This window comes from Pan paniscus, chromosome X, assembly GCF_029289425.2.
Source record: "Pan paniscus chromosome X, NHGRI_mPanPan1-v2.0_pri, whole genome shotgun sequence".
NCBI lineage: Eukaryota > Metazoa > Chordata > Mammalia > Primates > Hominidae > Pan > Pan paniscus.
Window position 1 is genome coordinate 19504751 of NC_073272.2, and position 21681 is coordinate 19526431.

General features: G+C 40.6%; 1 protein-coding gene across 4 annotated transcripts in view; it reads left to right on the top strand.

Moving 5' to 3' along the window:
• The window catches only part of NHS (NHS actin remodeling regulator), a 370534-nt gene that overhangs the window by 341211 nt on the left and 7642 nt on the right, over nt 1-21681 (top strand). For 2 of the 4 annotated variants that reach the window (XM_003819529.7, XM_008972924.5), the window contains exons 4-7: nt 12643-12705; nt 14740-14932; nt 17592-17723; nt 18666-21647. In XM_003819529.7, the coding sequence (XP_003819577.2) occupies nt 12643-12705; nt 14740-14932; nt 17592-17723; nt 18666-21647 (3370 nt within the window). The remainder of the gene's footprint in view (nt 1-12642; nt 12706-14739; nt 14933-17591; nt 17724-18665; nt 21648-21681) is intronic. The other 2 variants (XM_003819530.6, XM_057301177.2) reach the window with 1 other exon arrangement.

A 21681-nucleotide genomic window follows, 5' to 3' on the forward strand; every position in this document is an offset into this window, starting at 1 on the left:
CAGAGAATCTGATATAAGGTGATTAAAAGCTGTCATGGTATTGAGCACTTTGGCTCCACGCACACTGTCATAGCATAGATTCCCATTTCAGACTATGGAGTCAGTTAGCCATAGCAGTTCACCCTCACCCGCTGCTGAATGGAATGTTCAGCTCATTGGTTCTCATCAGTCATGTCTCTCAGTCCAGGCCTGGATCTGCAAATACTTGGGACATGCACTTGCTCTTCTCTTTCGCAAGCCTAAGGCAGACATTCCTATTCAATTACAGCATTGTTTTCCACTGAGTCCACACAGCCACTACTCACCAGGGTTAGCACTTGAGTTGAAACATCTCCTTTTTCTGCTTTCACCCTGCAGTAGAGTCCATGAGGACCCTTGAAGCCCAAGTCCTTGCTTAGATTCTGATATCTGGACAGATAGGCAAGGAGGTCACCCTTCCTTAAATGTAGTGGGATGCCAGCAGTCTCAACAAGTTTTCCTCTCCAAGCCTCATCAGAATGATCGAGGGGTGGGATATCTGATGGTCTCTATGGCAGTGGATGAAGATACTTGGTATGAGACGGAGCCCCTATGGCAAAAGTTGATTTGGTTTCAGAGGAACACTAAGACCTAAATTCTCATCATCAGGATCAACAGTGAATTCATTTCAACATATTGCCTTTACAGTTGTATTGTTTGCCAGACTTGATAAAATTAGCCAGGAGCAAAACATCAGGGATTCTTTGTCATTTCACAGCCTGATAATCCAGGGATTTTAAAATAAAAGACTGATGTCAAAACAAACTTTTCTTTTTACCAAGGATGTGTCTTTGAAGGGCAGGGGACATTCCAACTGCCTTATTGGGAAAGAAATGAAGGAAGTCACTCAAACTAGGACCCAGACCATCTTAGTCTTAGTCATAGTTCAGAGCTATAAACAATGACCATGTTTACTCTCCCATTTTCTATCAGGAAGAAAAAAACAGGTCTTATGAGAAAGCAGCTTCTGAGAAAAATCAAAGTAACTTACAGAGGAGCTAGCCAGGAGAGAAGATCAAAGACTAGAGCTGGCAGGAAGGGTGTTTCAATAGTACTTGACCAAGAGATAAAGACCTTCTCACTGCCTTGTTTTCTTTCCCATCCCCAGCCCCGTCTTCTCTTGTTCATCCTCTTCCATCCTTCCCTTTCTCTGTTGGTTCGTTTAAGATTTTCAGTTTTCCATTGGTTTACAATAGAGTTGGGATTGAGAAACACTGATCAAGCCTCGCCTTTGCTATACAAGAGTTAGACATATCCAGACTTGTCCTAGACAAGTCTATTTTACCTTTATAAATTGTCTTCATAGTTTTACAAGCTCTCTCAAAAGTATTCTGTTGTTTTATTAACTTCTGTCTAAAATAGTTCTGTCCATCCAAATTAAGTCTTTCTTGCTTTGGCTTAGGTGTTCTCTGTATCTCAGATAATTTGCTCCTTTAAACCAGTTAAGGAAAATACTAACCTTGCTATGCGAATCTCTGACACGCAAATTATTCTGTGATCCCAAACCTTCAGCTTCTCCATTCTGTCCAAAGAAATAAGTTCAAATCCTTAGCCCAACTCTCCAGACTTTCTACAATTGGGTCCTAACTTACCTTTCGAGATAGATTTCCCACAAATCCTTTGCACGGACCATAGACCTCAGCCAACCCAAACTACACATGCTTCTCCAGAAAACCTCCTGTACTCTCGAAACAATATCTCCACTTGAAATGCCCTTTCTCCCATTGTTTTCTCATTGACTCCTTCATTTCGAAAAAAATTAACTGCCTACTATTAATAAGTACTAGAAGGATACAAACACGAATGAGACATAATCTGTTTCATCCAGAGTACATGGAGACTAGAGGCAATTCTATTGTATTGACTTGAAGGTGTGAATACCTAACTGGTGTATGGTGTTGGAATGGGGTGGGGTGGCAGGATTAAACTTCATGGGAAACATAGTATTTGAGAAGGCCTTGGAGGATGGGGTAGAATTTTGATATGAACACTGGGAGGAAAAGGATTATAGACTGAGGAAACTATGAGAGGCAGGAGATGGAGTGTATACACATGAGTTCAAATACTTTGCTTTGGCTGGTAAGAAAAGGGGTGTGTCAATAGAGGGCACTGGCTATAATGCTTCAGTAGGCCAGATATTGAAGGATCTTGAATGCCAGACTAGAAAGTTTGAATTTATTCCATAAGCCTAGCAAATTATTGAAGGGTTTTGGGCACAAAAATAACAGTGACCTGAAGGAGCTGTGCTTTATGACAATATCAGGGTATGTGTGTATAGGATTAATTTCCTCAATCTCTAGAGATTGCTTTTTGGTTTAGTAGAGAGAGGAGCGTTTGATGTTAGTGTCAGGTATAAGATTGCAGAAGTGGTGATGCCTATATACCTCCCATTTAACTCACCTGTTTGGTCTTTGGAGAAGAGAGATGGATCTTGGAGACTGGCTATAAATAGCTGGTGACTTTAATTGTATCTGCTGTTCACATGTGGTATTTTTCTTGAAGTAAATCAGCACAACACCTGGCCTATGGAATGATACAGCTATTGACCACAATAAATTCTTTTCCCCTCTATACCCATTTTCAAGGCTCACCAGAAGCAGTTTGCTTTTGAGATCATGTCAGCTCTCCTCTCTGCCATAACATAAGCTGCAGAGATCATTGTCATCTTGACACCCCACATCACGCTGGTTCATATTGTCCTGATTGGACTCAGAACAGGAAGCAGCAAGGACCTTAGATACCTTAGTCAAGAGCAAGCCAGAGGGTAAAAGCCTGGTTCCATGCGCTTTATCAGTCAGGCTCCAGTCAGGAAAACAGAAACCAAGCCAGCTATTTTCACAAAGGGAATTTAACATAGGTACATTATTATTACAAGACTGACAGGGCAAATGGGAAACTGAGGTGACACTGAGATAGTAACAGCAGCAAGAAGCTAACATTCCCAGGGCTGGAGGAATGGAAGGAAGGGGTTGGAGTTATTGGAGCAGCCTGCGGTACTAGAACTCAGACCTCTGGAGAGTAACCATGGCCTGGCTGGTGCTGGTGCCTCAGGAGCTCTGGAGCTCAGAAGCTTCTGAGGAACTGGGACCCAGACTTCCGAGTATGGGGTGCTGCCTGCCAGGTGCTAATGCATCAGAAGCTCCAAAGAAGGACCACACACAGCTGGAATCTAGAAAGGGGTACTGGACGGCTGGGTCTGACTAGCATCTCTGACAGGGGCCATAATGAGGCTGGTTCTGGGAGTGAGGAAACAGATGAGGGCTGAAACCAATTGCCATAGCTGGGGGCAAAGGACCACTGCTGGGACAATGCTAACAGAAACAGTGAGTGCCAAGAAGTAAGTCCCTTCTTCCTCTTCCAGCCTTCTAATCTCCCTCTTGCGCTCCCACTGGAAGAACCTAACAGGGAGGAGCTGGCAAGAAAGAAATGTTTGCAAAGTCCCAGCAGGGCACAGAATAGGTTCAGAACTGAGAAACAATAGCTTAATAGCCAGCACAATAGCTAATGAAAACATTAGCCAATGAGTCTGGTTCATATTAAATACTGTGAGAAATAAAGAAAATTCCTTAGTTTTGGAATTCTTTCTTTCTCTTTTAAATATTGGCCTGGCTGTGGAACTGTCAATAAAAGTACTTGTCTATACACATCATTACAGAATATTCTCAGGTTGACATTCTGTTGCATGCCTGAGACTTTTTTCACTGTTCAAAATATAGGCAGACAATGGAACACTACTCACAATAAAAAGGAATGAATTATTGATAAACACAACAACTTGGATGGATCGCAAAGGCATTATTCTGGGTGAAAGAAACCAGTCTCAAATGGTTACCTAGTGTATAATTCCATTCATATAACATTTTCAAAAAGACAAAACCATAGAGATGGAGAACAGATTAGTGGCTGACAGGGGTAGGGGTTGGGGGAGGTTGTGACTATAACAGAATACCACAGGGGAGTTTTGGGGGAGTAATAGAACAGTTCTATGTCCTGATTGTGGTCATGGTTACAAGAGTCTATACATGTGCTAACATTAATAGATCTGTACTCAAAACAAGTAAAAAGGGAAAAACAGTAAAGGCAGAATGTGCATGGTTTGTGTGTGAGGTCTTACATTTTTTGCTTTTTAAAAATTTGCAGTGATGAGGTCAATTATGGCTCTGCTGAGCTTTAGCCACAGCTGGCCTGAGTTAGCAGTGCAAAGGTTCCCTTGGAGTGGGCCTGAGTGTGTGACATTTCTGCAGTTACCACACGCCTCTGACTTCCCCAGCTGAGGGCCATGGAGGAGTGCTGCTGTCACTTCTGGGCTGTTCTGTTGACTCACATTTCCAGCTTCTCTGATATGGGTGAGGGTATTTGCACTGTTTGTAGCAGTTCAAAGATTCTTTCTTCCCTGCACTTCAAAGCCTGGCCTGCCTTTTCCTTACTCATGTCTTTTATTTGGTTCTAGCAACCTTTGAGGGTTGATGGAACTGAGTGGCCCTTGGCAGTGGCTCCACTAATTGGCAAAGCTGACCACAGGGGATGAATAAGATACTGGCATCAACATCACAGTGATCATGGTCCAGTGGGCCCTGTTTTGTGTTCTTGACAGTACAGAGCAATTCCTGGGAATAAATGACTGTGCTGACCAGCCAGCAGGAAGCATTCTCCATCCTGGGCTCCCTATAGCCCTCTTTTCCATTCATGTGGGGACTATTTTCCACAAATGTTCCAAAATATAATTGGTTATGCTTTGCACATTTAAAATGCTTCATTAATAGGATGTGATTAAACAAAGTGTTCTTGAACTTTAAAATATATAAAATTATTTTGCATTCCATTACCCTAAGAATTTTTGTTCCATTCCAGCTGAGATCAAAAGGAGAGAGAGAGATGCTTTGCAGTCACACATTCTCTTTCAGAAAGCCTCTTTTTGGGTGAAAACTGCACCACTGTCATCGCCATTCAAGCTTTGCTCACTAGGGACAGTTGTCACACCCCAATCATCTACCAACAGGATAGGATTTAAAAGTGAATGAGCATGTACTCTTTTGGTGTCTTGGCTGCTTATGCTACATATACTTTTTTGAGATTGATGTTATTGTGTAGTTTTCCATTGTATGAATATAGGATTGCACAATCTGTTTATCCATTCTGCTGTTGGGAGATAGTCAGGTTGTTTCTAGTTGTGGGGTATTGTTTGATTGTTGACTTTTATGAATAAAGCTGCTATAAGCTTTATAAGTATTTTATAAGTATTTTTGTGCAAGTTTTTTGTGGACATATTCATTTTTCTTAAGTCTATATACCTGAGATGGAATTAAAGGGTATACATATGTTTAAGATTAGATACTGCCAAATAGTCTCCAAAGCTACACCATTTTACACTCCCACCAGCATTTATAAGCATTCCAGTCACTCTACATCTTTATCAACATTAAGTGTTATTAATCTTTTTCATCTTAGCCCCTCTAGTCCACAGTGTGGTTTCCTTTTGAATTTTCCTGACGAGTAATGATGTCAAGCACCTTAATATATGCTTTTGGCCTTTTGTGTGTGTGTGTGTGTGTATATATATATATATATATATATACACACACACACACATATATATGTGTATATATGTAAGGTCTTATTCTTGTTTTCAAATGTAACACATTTGTGTGTATATATATATATATATATATATATATATATATATATATATATATTGCAAAGTGCCCCTCAGGAGAATCAAGAAAGTGGTGATAGCTATATCTCTCAGGGAAAGGAAGTAAAGGTATGATTTGGAAAAGCAGACTTATCAATAAGAGGATATTCCCCAGGCCTGAATAACAATGCTTTTTTGTGTTTTAAATAAATATTAATGTATATGGTGGTTAAAGAAATAACTCAGTAGGCACCTGTTCCCAAATATCCCTCTCCACAACCATTACCCAGAACTTCGCCACGGTGATTGGAATAAATCACTGTGGATTGGGTTTTTCATGATTTGTTGTCAGCACCCTAATAAGGGTGCATTTTGGGCTTCTTTCTAACCTTGAAGCTGGCTGAAAGGTTAGCGTGAAGGGTTTAGGCACTTGGGGTTAAGGATGGCATGCCAGGTGGGAGTGCTGCATTCAGGTACTTTGGGTAAGCATGAAGGCTCTGACTGCTGAGGAGAGAGTGGTGACAAAGGACAAACCCAGAAAGGGAAGAAGCCTTAAAACAGAGAAAGCATAGGATGTGCCTTAAACTTCTGCCTACCTCTTCATTGTGTTTACCCATGATTGTTCACCTTGATGAATGTCGGAGTTGAGGAGAGGGGAAGAGGGAAGCACAGGGTGAATGTAGAATGATGTTACTAAACATGTTGGGAAGATAAGAGCACAATGCCAACCTTTGGGAGATTTTGAGACAGTCTCAAGGGAATAAAAAAGTACTACATAATTGTAGCAACAAGAATGACATGTGAAGAAGGCATTGTCAGGCTTCTTGAAGCCTTTGAGAAAGATCAAAGGAGTTCATATTTATATATGATACATCCACAAACACTCCTGCACAGGAAAAGCTGAGGCCAATAGGACACACTATGTGCACAAATGCAAGGATTTGGTTTAAGGACAAACGAGCCCCATGGTAGAGTGAAAATAAAAGCCCATATCACCTCACTAGAAACCCAGTGTGGTTTGCAATGGACATCTTTGCTGTAAGGTCTTATTCTTGTTTTCAAATGTAACACAGCATCCAGCCTCCAGTAAATATTTTTCATGTTTAAGACAGCATGATAGCAATAAATCAGCTCTGAAAGTCAACTGCTATAAGTGCCATGTGGTATCAGTTAGATCACAAACCAAAGCCAATTTTTCAAAACATTTCCTGCTGGAATACCCACAACATTTTAACAGATGTATTTTGGGCTGTTTCGAAGGAAAATAAGCCCCCATCAGCATAGAAAATATAACTCAAAAGAAAGTAAAATATGGAGTGGAGGGATTATTTTTTCTTTTGGTAGTAAGAGAAAGATTGGGGATCATCTTGAAACCCTTGGGGAAGTGCTTGTTCATAGCCACGAAAGGGGAGAAATTAACTTTTCTCACACACATACCTCAAGAAAGACTGGAGTTTGAAAAATCTTCCTTCATTATATACCAAAGACATTTATTTGGCTGCTTTTGAGCATAATGTTTGTTATTTCTTATTCTGAACACTGGTCATAAGTATAATTCTGGCTTTTGTTGAAGCAACTCATGGGAAGCTAGGGAAAGGATTTGAGGATATGACTGATGAGGCCAGCAGGGACAGAGATGAAGTGAAGGCATCAAAAGAATCATCTTTTGTCAGGGACAAGATGGGCATGGCTGGTAGTTGCTGATTATAAAATGCTGCAAGTTGGAGTCTGAAGCTTTTCAAAATCAGTGGTAGAAGGGCCAGAATAGGAGTCTGGAAAAGGAGGAGGAAATTATCCTTTTTTTTTTTTTTTTTTGTATTTTTCTTCAACAGTTTATTATGAAAAATCTCAAAGGTACAGAGAAGTTGAAAGACTTGTACAGTGAATATGCATATATATACCCATGAGGGAGAAATTATTTTTAAACTGACGGTTTGTTTCCACTGGGGCCAATTTTGATCCACGTCAAATAAATGATCTTGAATGAATGAATGAATGCCTAACACTCCTCCTACCACACTTATTCTGGGGAAACCAAAGTTGTTCACTGCCACTCTTGTACTGAGTGATGATTCCACAATCAGGAGTCCCCTGTGGATCTGCTTCCATTATCTGTTGTTTTGGATGCTTCCTGCTCATGCTGTCTTATCTCCTCCTGTGCTTTGCTGTCTTTGACCTTGTACTGGATGTTGTACTGAAAAATTATATGTGGGTGGCAATAATTTGATGTTATTTCTCTAGAAGAGAATTTTTGTTTGCTTATGCCAGGCACGTGAGCATGTTAGCTGTACAACACATATTTATTGAGCGCTATTGAGGCAGTAAAAATAGAGTTATGAACAAGAAATGGTTAGTCTTTCTCTGAATAAGCAACGAGATTCATTTAAACAGTTGTGGAAGAATAATTTAGTTCATATAAGTTTGATCAGCATCCAGCTTTCCCTAACCTTATCCATCAGCACCCATTAAGGCGTGGCAGGCTGAGCCATGCAGAGATGCCCTGAGGTAGCAGTTCTCTTGCAGTTGTATTTCTTAGATAATTTAGAAAAAATATATACTGTGAACTGATTATTGCATTCATTATATAAAAGTGTAATCAGAAATACTCAGAACAATCTTACTTCTTTTGACTAAGCATCCAGGAAAGAGGATGCTTTATTTTATTTTTAAGGTTTTTAAAAAAATATTTCAATGGTTTTTAGATACAGGTGGTTTTTGATTACATGAGTGAGTTCTTTAGTGGTGAATTCTGAAATTTTAGTGCACCCATTCACCCAAGCAGTGTACACTGTTACCCAATATATAGTCTTTCATCCCTGACCCTGCTCCCAAAGTCCCCTGCCCCAAGTCCCCAAAGTCCATTATATCACTCTGTATGTCTTTGCGTCTTCATAGCTTAGCTCCCACTTATAAATTAGAACATATGGTGTTTGGTTTTCCATTCCTGAGTTACTTCACTTAGAATAATGGCCTCCAGTTCCATCCAAGTTGCTGCAAAGGACATTATTTCATTCCGTTTAATGGCTGAGTAGTATTCCATGGTGTATATTTAACACATTTTCTTTATCCAATCGTTGGTTGATGAGCATTTAGGTTGGTTCCATATTTTTGCAATTGCAAATTGTGCTGCTATAAGCATGCATGTGCAAGTGTCTTTTTCATACATGACTTCGTTTCCTTTGGATAGATACCTGGTAGTGGGATTGCTAGATCAAATGATAGTTCTACTTTTAGTTGTTTTCAAATTTTATTTAACTTTTATTTTAAGTTCAGGGTTACATGTGCAGGTTTGTTATATGGGTAAACTTCTGTCATGGGGGTTTGTTGTACAGATTATTTTGTCACCCAGGTATGAAGTCTAGTACCCATTAGTTATTTTTCCTAATCTTCTCCCTCTTCCCCCCTCTACCCTCCCATAGAACCCAGTGTGTGTTGTTCCCCTCTATGCGGAGGGCCCTCTAAAATACTAGACTAAGGCAGTTACTAATTAATGGCAGAAATATAACTGTATATTTATATACTTATAGCTCATTTTAATATTATAAACTTAAATACTCTGAATCTGCAGACCATCTGCAGGGACTCTAGAGTTTGTGTCTAAGTGGAGGAACCAAAGAACACAATCCCTCCACATCCAAGCTCCAGAGTACCTAGTTTCAACCCTCACAAGCTGGAGGTTGGAGGTACTATCAATATAGTGGAGAGACCAATTAGCTGAGGAGGAATCTGCTATGGAGTGTAACCCAAGGAGACCTTAACTCTCCATCACAATGACCACAACTGAAAAGTCTGTGCTTTCTCTGGACTTGCCATCCTTAGTCATTGTCAGGTGTGACCTCATGCTTATTTAATGGGGTGGGTGGGTTTCTCAAACAGATGAAAAATGAAGTCCACTCCTCACCCCTCACTACTGGAAAAAATATTCAACAGGAGAGCTGACTTAGGAGATTTAAGACAAACTACCATAATTTATGTATTAACATTAATATCATTCTGCAGTTTCTGACGGTGTGATTTTTTGAAAATACTTTCATGAGACACCAAAGCTTTTGGTTTCTTTGAAGTAGGTTCCTTTCCCATGTAGGCTTTGCTATCAGGCTACCTTTTTTCCTACTTAACATGAGTTTTCTCTCTCATTTACACACCCTGGTTTCTTACTTGAGACTTCCACATCATTGTCTGTGGCTGATTTTTAGGAGAGAACCAGGTTAGTGTCTGAACTCGGACCACATATATCACATCTGTCAAAATGGTCACTTTCAGCAAGGGAGCCATAGACCCTACAAAATCATTAGTCTTAAATAAGATCTAGATCAAAATTAACTGGGCCCGAGGAGGACACATTTGCTTTGCTTAAACATTAATGAGCAACTCTTTCAGTTAAAACTTAGAAACATAGAACAGAATTAGACACCAAGCTTTCCCCACAAAAACGCATGTCTGCCATAGGCTTAAGAATAACTAGGCCCAGCATCCATCCTTGCTTCCATCAGAGGAAGCAAGGATCACTGGCAGTTTCCTCTACTTGTTTCCACCTGTTTGCATGAAGATGGTAAGTCCCTTGGATTCTGAGGAATTTACTTCCTCCTGAGATCTTGAGCATTCCCCTTACTTTTTTTTTTTTTTTTTTTTCTTCCTCCGAGACAGAGTCTTGCTCTGTCACCCAGGCTGGAGTGCAGTGGTGCAATCTCGGCTCACTGCAACCTCTGCCTCCCAGGTTCAAGCAATTCTCCTGCCTCAGCCTCCCGAGTAGCTGGGATTACAGGCATGCGCCACCACGCCTGGCTAATTTTGTATTTTTAGTAGAGATAAGGTTCCACCATATTGGCCAGGCTAGTCTCGAACTCCTGACCTCAAGTGATCCGCCTGCCTTGGGCTCCCAAAGTGCTGGAATTACAGGCATGGGCCACTGTGCCTGGCTGCCCCTTACTTTCTTTGGGGTTCCCATCACTGCTAAAACACACAGAGACAATATCATTCAGGTGCACAAATATTTTGATGAGTTCTTACAGTGATGCATCATGGAAGACTGAAAGGCAAATCAAATGTGGCCTCTGACCTCCAGGAATTTGCAATCTAACAAATGAAATAGACACATCCAGGGCCAATTCCTGTTCCATTAAAGCCATGCTGTAGGATAAGTGCTATAATAGAGGCCCAGCTGAATCTAAAGCTGATATGGCTTAGAGTTTTAAAAGTTTCAGTGGCCTTCTCAGTAGATCCTGAAGAGGGGATTCTGGTTACCAGATTATTCTCCAAATAGGACTGGCTATATAATTTCTGGGGTCCAGTGAAAAATGAAAATGAAGAATCCTTTATTCAAGAATTTCAAAACAGTGACAGCACAACCTGAAACCAAGTATGGGGGCCTTCTGAGTGCAGGGCCCTATGGGACTGCTACACAGATCACACACTCATGAAATTGGCCCTGTCTCCAAATGTGGTCTATGAATAGGAGAAAGAAGTAAATTTTGAGCAGTCTAGAGAAGGAAATTACACATAGAGAATTTTCTTCCAAGTAGTTCACAAATAAATAAATAAACAAATAAAATCACTCCAACGAAAGCAAATAATTCAATCTTCTCCAAATTAGCAAGTGGTGTTGGAATCTAAAACATAACAAAGTTACAGTTTGCAAAGACATTTTCACAGATATTTCACAGCTACAAGGTAAGTACATTAATAATAATAATTGTTGTAGTAGTAGCTGGCACTAATGTACAGCATTTATTAAGTGCCACGATTCTTCTAAGTCTATTACATATACTTTACTCATTTAATCCTCAAAACAGCCCTGGAGGGAAAATTCTATTATTTCTCTATCCTACTACAGATGAGGAAACTGACCTTGGAGAGGTTGAGGAATTGCCCCTGGCCACACAGAAAATAAGTGGTGGAGGCAGGATTTGAATTCAGACAGTCTAGCTTCAGAGTCTGTGCTCTTAACCACTATTTATGCTACCTCTGAAAAAATAAAGATAGGAAGGAAAGGAGGGAGGGAGGGAGGGGGGTGGGAGGGAGGAAAGGAAGAAAGGAAGAGAGGGAAGAAGAAGGAAGGAAGGGAAGGAAAAAGGAAGGAAGGAGAGAAGGAAGAAAGGAAGGAAGGAGAGAAGGAAGGAAGGAGAGAAGGAAGAAAGGAAGGAAGGAGAGAAGGAAGAAAGGAAAGAAGGAGAGAAGGAAGAAAGGAAGGAAGGGAGGGAAGGAAAAAGGAAGAAGGGAAGGAAGGGAGGGAAGGAAAAAGGAAGGAAGGAGGGAAGGAAGAAAGGAAGGAAGGAGGGAAAGAAGAAACGGAGGGAGGAAAGAAAGAAGGAAGGAAGAAATTAGGAAGGAGGGAAGGAAAAAAGGAAGGAAGAAGGAAGGAAGGGAAGTAGGAAGGAAAGGAAGAAGGAAAGTAAAAAGGAAGAAGGAAGGGAGGGAGGCAAGGAGGGAGAGAGGGAAGGAAGAAGGAAGGAAAGAGGGAGGGAAGAAGGAAGAAAGGAAAGAAGGAAGGAAGGAGGGAAAGAAGGAAGGAAGGAGGAAGGAGGGAAGGTAGGAAGGGAAAGAAGAAGGGAGGAAGGAGGGAAGGAAGAAAGGAAGGTAGGAAAGAAGGAAGAAGGGAAGGAAGGAGGGAAGGAAGAAAGGATGGAGGGAAGGAAGAAGGAACGGAAGAAGAAAGGAAGGAAGAAAAAAGGAAAGAAGGAGGGAGGGAAGGAAGGAAGGGAAGGAAGAAGGGAGGAAGGAAGGAGGGAAGAAAAGGAAAGAGGGAAGGAAGGAGGGAAGGAAGGAAGGAAGAAATAAGGAGAAGAAAGGAAGGAAGGAATAATAAGGAGAAGGAAGCAATAATGAGAAGGAAGGAGGAAGGGAAAGAAGGAATGAAGGAGGAAGGAGGGAAGGAAGGAAGGAAGTTATCCCAGTATATTATTTTATTAATATCATAGATTTGGCCTAACCAGTATACACTGTGTTGTGTGCACGTTTTTAATTTTTTCTTTTTTTGCATTTCATGTTCATAGTTTAACAGCACCCGTTCGCCCTCCCCCACTGAATGTTGCCACATGACCCCGTGGAGTAGAAAGGTATTGGTTCTGAGAACATTCCTTCACGGCCCTATCCCACTCTGTCCAGACACTCTTCCTTTTTTCCCTCTTTTAACTTTATGGAAAACTTTCTTGTTTCTAACTAACGGTTTTTCTTTAAAATCAATTTAAAAACTGGTATTTTCCTAACTTGAATTAAATAGAATATAACTTAGACAGTCATGCCATTTGCCTTTTTCCCCCATTCACTGCCCCCCACTCTGCAAACTGCATCACCTAACACTACTCTTGGACTTCGTAGTCTGGCAGAGGAAACTTTTCCTATATTTAATTTATCAGAACTGTAAATGTTCAGCTTCTCAAATCAAAAAGGAGAACAAGACAAAAGGATTCTCTGGCAGCCAATCGTCCTGTCACCATTAAATAAAAAGTGCTTTTGGCTGCTGGTCAGAGCCTGTAGTCAGGTCACTATCCTGTCGACACTTTGCAGTCCATTGTTATTCAAGGAAGGAATCGCCTACAAAATGAAGCCTCTGGTGGTGGGGGGGTTTCTCTCTATTGCTCATTCTCTCTCTTTGTCTCCCTCTTTCTCTCTCTCTCTCTCTCAATCAGTTTCTCTCTCTCTCTCTCTGTATGCACCAAACTTTTTTTCTTTTTGGAAGTTACCTAGGAAACAAAGTCTTTTGTTCTCGAACTTTATTTGAGCTATTCGCTTCGCTGGGAATCTGCACAAAAGCTGAAGAGAGAAAGAAGGTTGCAATATTTTACTAAAACGTTCATGACAAACACATTTTTCCCAAGGGGGGAGTCATATCCTGTTGGGTGTGTTGGGGGGATTTGCAGAAACCTCTGACAAGGTAAGTAAATGCTGGGGGTGAGTTTAGACAAGTGGCATTGGAATCAGCTCTTTAAGGGGACTTGAGAACAGTTCATTTGACAATAGGTGAAATCCTCTGAGTCAACAGGGCATGATATTTCCAAATGTAAAGATGGGAAAATTTTTTTTGATGATCCTAATTTTAGGGCAGAATATTATTAAAGTCTTACTGGGATAACAGCAAAAGATATTTATTTTATACAGATACCCACCTTCCTCCAAATTGTGTAAAAAATAAATAAAACTAGGTTGAGTGGTGAACACTGAGTCTTTTAATCATCTAGTTTAGAAACCCAACCCTGAAATCAAAACTGGGATGGAGCTTTTTAAATAATCTGGGCTAGGAGCCCAACCCTGAAATAAAAGTTAGACAATATTGATATTTATCAAAAGTTTGGATGGAGAATTTTCCAATGTCATGTAGAAATCAAAGCCCCTAACTATACAGCTGGAGGAAAAGTCTCGCACCACAAAGCTGAAAAGAAAATAAACTAGGACTCTTTCACCTTTCCTAATTTGAAAAATAAACTCACTGGAATATTTCCCCCCAGTAACAGCATGTGTATTTTCCGCTATCGTTGGTAGGGGGAAATTCTTCACTTTTGCTTTTCCATGTGCATACAGTGTTCATGAAACTGAATTTTTAAAATGTTATTAAAAAATGCCGTAGTCCTGGAGTGAAATTAACTCCTCGTGTTTTAATGCGGCTTCTCAGATTAGGTTGGCTTGTCCTTCAAGTGATGGGTTCTGGAAAGTCTCCTGACTCCAGGTTTTCTGAACCTTTTCATAGGTGTCTAACTCATCTTCTTCCTTTGATCCTAGTCATCTAGAGATCTCAAAACTTTTGATAGAAATTTATGGTGAGATAGCTTGAAAGTGGATCTGTCTTTCATTGGAGTAAAGACTCAGTTTTCTTTGGTGTAAAGTTTGGGGATTTCTGGCTACCTTGTCTCTCCTGTTAATTCCATTTAACCTGAGAAGCATGTTTATTTAGCCCATTTCTTTCCTTTTGTGTTGCTTGACTATTGAAATAATACTTGTAATTAGTTGTGCTTACTAACTATTTCTAGGAATTCTCCCTTTGTCCTAAGGGCCTATTTCTGACCTCATTTTTTCTTCTCTAAACTAGGAAATTCCTTATATGTGTGCTTATGTATAAACTATGATGGCTGAACCTGATTGTACTTTGTTTGCAGTCCCATCCCCCAGAGGATGAAGATACAGATGTCATGTTAGGGCAGAGGCCGAAAAACCCAATACACAATATCCCTTCCACACTGGACAAGCAGACCAACTGGAGCAAAGCACTACCTCTCCCGACGCCAGAGGAGAAGATGAAACAAGATGCCCAAGTGATTTCTTCTTGCATTATTCCCATCAATGTTACTGGTATCGTTCTGGTTTTTTCTTAGGGGCAGTCGGGTCAGAATATTCTGTGTATTAAATATGTTCAAAATCTGTGCTGCTAAGAATACCATTTTGTAAACAAGTAATGCCTTTTTGTCATCAAAATACAAACCCAGAGGATGTTCGATATGCTTTTGTCAGGTTTTGAACATCAATTTAAATGTTTTCCGCGGGCCACTTGTTATGTAAATTATGGACAGTTTCTTTTTGAAAAAAATCACCAAATAGCTCTTTGGCCATAGCTGACTGAAATAATGGAGAAAGCGGCAGTGATTAATCATATGATAATGATGTGTGGCACTGCAAGAAAGAAAACAGCAAACCCAGGCTTCTCAAACTGCAAGTAATGGTCCTGTAGGCCAACTAGAAAATCTGTTTTCATGCTTCCTTGGATGAAGGTAGGCTTTTTAAAAAAGACTGTTAAGACTTCTGTATTGATTTGGGGGATTTTTGACCTAAAAAGATATGGATACAGAGATGAAGGCTGAATTCTATTTTAAAACCAGCAAGGCTGTCTTCCTTTCACTCTCTTTTTTTCTCCTCCTGTGTACTGAGAGTGTGAATATTAGTCTAGATAGAATGGAAGCATAGCCAGACCTTTCTGAAAAATTTATTGGCAGCAGTTATAAATTCCACAATTGGATCTAGTAATCTTAGTTGTAAGTAAAATAATGTTATAAAATATTCTAACTTTCAAAGACATAAATGGTCTATCCATTGGGCTTTCTTACATCTCTAATAGTTACATTTTAACTTATTTGTATATTGAAAATTTCAAAACAGCCATGTTATGACTGATTTTCATATTGGTACCATGTGACTAAAGATTGCATGTCACTTGAGATGCATGTTGCACACAGCTATTATTAACCCCACTCAGATTTCTCTCAAATAAAGTGGGGAAGCAAATGGACCAGATATCTGGGACAGATATTATTTTTTTCCTGAGAAAAAAGGAGTCCTAGTTCATGGGTCTGTGGTGAGTTGGGAGTTAATTTTCCTGATGACCTATTCAACTTGTAAGATAAATTATTCTAAAGATGTGCCCCTATCTGATCTCCACAATCTAAATGGGATGTATTAGGGGAGTTCAGCTGCCAAAATGGATCATTTTGGCACCCTCTTAAGCTAATTTTCATTTCTGGAAACCTCTGATTATTAGCAGCACGTGCTTTTTTCATGGCACTGTAAGTAAAATCTCATTTTCAAATTTAGTGCTATGATTATGGGCCATTATTTTATGATTGAGGGAAAGGGACACTTTTTCCTTCTGCTTTATTTCAGGAACTCTCTGATTAAAACTTAGATCAGATGTTGATTTCAAGAGCTTTAATGAGAACATTGTTAATGATGTCCACATAGCACAAAATGTCTGCGTCTATATATAATGCATTCTATAATTACTAAGATCAGAATGAAGGATTTTAATTTTGGGTTGGAACTAAGAAAAATTCCATTAGTAAGAATTCTCCAATAATATTGTAATTATTCATCATATGATATCTCATACAGATTTTTCAAAGTGAGTTCTAGAAACTGTTGGCACTGTGACGTTAAACAGAACTCAACTCTTTCATTATACAGCTGAACCAAGACTTGACACACCACCCAGCCCCATGCTTAACAATCAGGATAAATGATGAGGTGACCAAATTCCAAAGCACGGCATTGTGACTTTCTGAGGCAAAGCTCACTTTGAAAAATCCATGGTGCAGACAAGAGTTTGAGTTCCTCACCTCCCCTCTCATCATTCTAGTTGTGATGGGACTGCATGTAATGTTGATAATGTGATTATGGAGAGAGAAACTAACAAGCACCATGGTTTGCCCTCTGTGTTTACAAAAACAAACCTATGGGATAAAGACTGGCAATTCCAGCTTTACAGTTGGTATAGAAGGTGGATCCATTTAAGTGCAGAACCAGGGACTGCCTTGTATGTTTATTTTATATTGAAAAGACATCTCATGCTAAACCAGAAAGCATTCAGTTTAGTAAATAGAAGAAAGTAGACAGAGTTGGGTGATGATTTAAAAAAACAAATCCTTAGACTGTTGAGTTTCCTCACAGCAAAAGAGGGGTGTGTGTGTGTGTGTGTGTGTGTGTGTGTGTGTGTGTGCGCGCACGCACGCATGGGGAATGCGAGAAGGTTTGGACCATAAGAGATGGAGGGAACAAAACCTCACAAAGACGGCTTTTAATGAAGAAATGGGTCAGGATATGTTAGCTGAGCTAATTCAGGTTATCATCCTGGCTGCTGATTTACTATGCAAAGGTATCAGCTTCAGAGAGCCCAGAAATAGATCAGTAAATAGTAGTAACTAAAGGTTATAAATCCTTAAGGAGCCATTTCTATGTGAGAGGGATTTTTTGGATGTCTTTTTCTCTTCTCTTTCTTTTGATTTTTCTTCTTTGCTTGTTTTTGTTGGCAGTGCAAACTGTTGTGGAGAGCTGCATTTAGAAGTAAAGCTTAATGTACTGCAGCATAATTTAAATAAGAGCTGAATAACAGCTCCCTTATATTTGTTCACAGGCTTAACCCAAACTCTTTCCTTACTTCCCGTCAAAAATATCACTGTGTTCCAAGTAAATGAAAATTTGTTTGCCATTTCTAAAGCTAATGAGACCTATTTGTGGGTTGCAGGAGTTGGCTTTGACAGAGAGGCTAGTATACGCTGCTCTCTGGTTCATTCACAATCGGTACTACAGCGGAGACGAAAATTGAGGAGGAGGAAAACCATCTCGGGTATCCCCAGAAGAGTTCAACAAGAAATAGGTGTGCTATCAAAAAATGTTAATGGTTAACATTCCTCCGCCTAGTACAGATGATAGGGAGATGAAATAGAAGAAATAGATGAAATAGAAAAATGATTAAACATTTTAACTTGTAGAGGTTTTAAAATGGTGTCTATTTGTTTTGTATTCAGCAAGCCAGGTGGTATTACTTTTTAACTCTCTATTCTTGACTGTGAAGGTTTGACCTTATAGATTTAGGCATATACATTCAGGTCTTACGGCTGAAATGTAATACTTAGCTGATTTTTGAAAGTTTTATTAAGGTAGAAATTGTGAATAAAAAGTAGCAGGAGTCAATGAAAGTTTTCTTTTTGGAAAATTGTAACTTAATTTAAGAGAGATATACTTTCATGTCATTAATTATTTTAAAAGGTAAATTCCAGGCATATGCAATGAAATATTGAATATTGATAATATGATACCTTTGGTGACAATGTTTCTGTTTAGTGGATTTAAAATATCTCTGCCTATGATTTTTAAAAAATTATTAGGGTATCATCTCTTGCAAATAAGATTTTTATTTCTAATAATGAGACCTATGATTTTTATTTCATCATGTTTATATTACAAAATAAAAATGAAGAGTAGTGGCCAAAAAGATAAAATGTACTTTAGTTTTTAAAAGTAGTCACTTATTGTGGCAAATTAACGTGATAGTGAAGAGAGGGATAATTCACAAAAGACATAAAAGCATATCTTCTCTTGGTATGTATATATACGACATATATGAGGGGGACGTGTATATACACCCTAAAGCATTTTAACTCTCTCCTAATTCTATATATTGATTTTTTTTCTGTTAAACAAACAAACAAAAAAAACAGCTCTAACCTGCCAGCCCACAGATCTACAGACATAGCTCAGAATGTCTGTTGGTCTGCTGATATAGAAAATATCTCACTGTGCTTTCCATGTGCCCTAGATTCTGATGAATCACCAGTGGCCAGGGAAAGGAATGTGATTGTGCACACAAACCCAGACCCCTCCAACACTGTCAATAGGATATCCGGAACCAGGGACTCTGAGTGCCAAACCGAGGATATTCTGATTGCCGCCCCATCCAGAAGGAGAATCAGAGCTCAAAGGGGTCAAAGCATTGCAGCTTCCCTTTCTCATTCTGCTGGCAACATTTCTGCCCTAGCAGACAAAGGTGACACCATGTTTACTCCTGCAGTGAGCAGCCGCACAAGATCTCGGAGCCTTCCCCGGGAAGGTAATAGAGGTGGGGATGCTGAGCCCAAAGTTGGCGCTAAACCCTCAGCATATGAAGAGGGAGAGTCTTTTGTGGGTGACCGTGAAAGAACCCCTAATGATTTCAGTGAGGCTCCAAGCAGCCCGAGTGCCCAGGACCACCAGCCTACTTTGGGCCTGGCCTGCTCTCAACATCTTCACAGCCCCCAGCACAAATTAAGTGAGAGGGGAAGGTCACGTCTGTCCCGAATGGCTGCTGACTCTGGCAGCTGTGACATCTCCTCCAACTCAGACACGTTTGGGAGCCCCATCCACTGCATCTCCACGGCTGGCGTCCTCCTTAGCAGCCACATGGACCAGAAAGATGACCACCAGTCATCCAGTGGCAACTGGAGTGGGAGCAGCTCCACGTGCCCCTCGCAGACCTCAGAAACCATCCCTCCTGCAGCTTCTCCTCCACTCACTGGCTCTTCACACTGTGACTCGGAGTTGTCACTAAACACAGCCCCTCATGCCAATGAGGATGCCAGTGTTTTCGTGACAGAGCAATACAATGACCACTTGGATAAAGTGAGAGGCCATCGGGCAAACTCCTTTACCTCCACTGTTGCAGACCTGCTGGATGATCCCAACAACAGCAACACAAGTGACAGTGAGTGGAATTACCTACACCACCACCATGATGCCTCCTGCCGCCAGGATTTTAGTCCTGAGCGTCCCAAGGCAGACAGCCTGGGCTGCCCAAGCTTCACAAGCATGGCCACTTATGACAGCTTTCTGGAAAAGTCTCCATCAGACAAAGCGGACACTAGCTCTCACTTTTCAGTAGACACGGAAGGATACTATACCTCCATGCACTTTGACTGTGGTCTCAAAGGTAATAAGAGCTATGTCTGTCACTATGCAGCCCTGGGCCCAGAGAATGGCCAGGGTGTAGGGGCTTCCCCTGGTCTTCCAGATTGTGCCTGGCAGGACTACTTAGACCACAAGAGGCAGGGAAGACCAAGCATCTCTTTCAGGAAACCAAAGGCAAAGCCGACCCCACCTAAACGTAGCTCATCATTGAGGAAGTCTGATGGAAACGCAGATATTTCTGAGAAGAAAGAACCAAAGATAAGCAGTGGTCAGCACCTGCCTCACAGTTCCAGGGAAATGAAGCTGCCTCTTGATTTCGCCAACACGCCTTCTCGAATGGAAAACGCCAATCTTCCCACCAAGCAGGAACCTTCTTGGATAAACCAGAGTGAACATGGCATTAAGGAACCTCAGTTAGATGCTTCGGATATTCCACCATTCAAAGATGAAGTTGCCGAATCCACACACTATGCAGACCTCTGGCTCCTAAATGACTTGAAAACAAATGATCCTTATAGATCTCTATCTAATTCAAGCACCGCTACGGGTACCACAGTCATTGAATGCATCAAATCTCCAGAGAGCTCTGAATCCCAAACATCACAATCAGAATCAAGAGCCACCACTCCATCTCTTCCTTCTGTTGACAATGAGTTTAAACTGGCTTCACCAGAAAAGCTGGCTGGCTTGGCATCTCCATCAAGTGGCTATTCAAGCCAGTCTGAAACGCCAACATCCTCTTTCCCTACAGCTTTCTTTTCAGGTCCATTGTCTCCCGGAGGTAGCAAAAGGAAACCTAAAGTCCCAGAAAGAAAATCCTCACTACAGCAACCCTCTTTAAAAGATGGAACTATATCACTGAGTAAAGACCTTGAACTTCCAATTATACCTCCTACCCATCTTGATCTAAGTGCTCTTCATAATGTCTTGAACAAACCATTCCACCACCGTCATCCACTGCATGTTTTTACTCATAATAAGCAGAACACAGTAGGAGAAACACTGAGGTCGAATCCTCCACCGTCCCTTGCAATTACACCAACGATCCTGAAATCTGTTAACCTTAGGTCCATCAACAAGTCTGAAGAAGTTAAGCAAAAAGAAGAAAACAATACAGATCTCCCTTATTTAGAGGAAAGCACACTCACAACGGCTGCCTTGTCTCCAGGTAAGATTAGGCCGCATACAGCAAATAAATCAGTATCTCGTCAATACTCCACTGAAGACACCATACTGTCCTTTTTAGACTCTTCTGCAGTTGAGATGGGACCAGATAAACTACATTTAGAAAAAAACTCTACTTTTGATGTGAAGAATCGCTGCGATCCAGAAACCATAACATCAGCTGGTAGCAGTCTTCTAGATTCAAATGTCACAAAAGACCAAGTGCGTACAGAGACTGAGCCTATTCCAGAAAACACGCCAACCAAAAACTGTGCTTTTCCCACAGGAGGATTTCAGAGGGTCTCTGCTGCCCGCCCAAATGATTTGGATGGTAAAATAATACAATATGGACCTGGTCCAGACGAAACTCTAGAACAGGTACAGAAGGCACCCTCTGCAGGTCTGGAGGAAGTTGCACAACCTGAATCTGTGGATGTAATCACATCTCAGTCAGACTCACCAACTAGAGCAACAGATGTAAGCAATCAACTTAAGCATCAATTTGTTATGAGCCGCCACCATGACAAAGTGCCTGGTACTATCAGCTATGAATCGGAGATAACATCTGTAAATTCATTCCCTGAAAAATGTTCCAAGCAGGAAAATATTGCTTCAGGTATTTCAGCCAAAAGTGCCTCTGATAACAGCAAAGCAGAGGAGACCCAAGGAAATGTGGATGAGGCTTCATCGAAAGGTCAGTCACTGATAACTTTGTCATAAAGGAAATG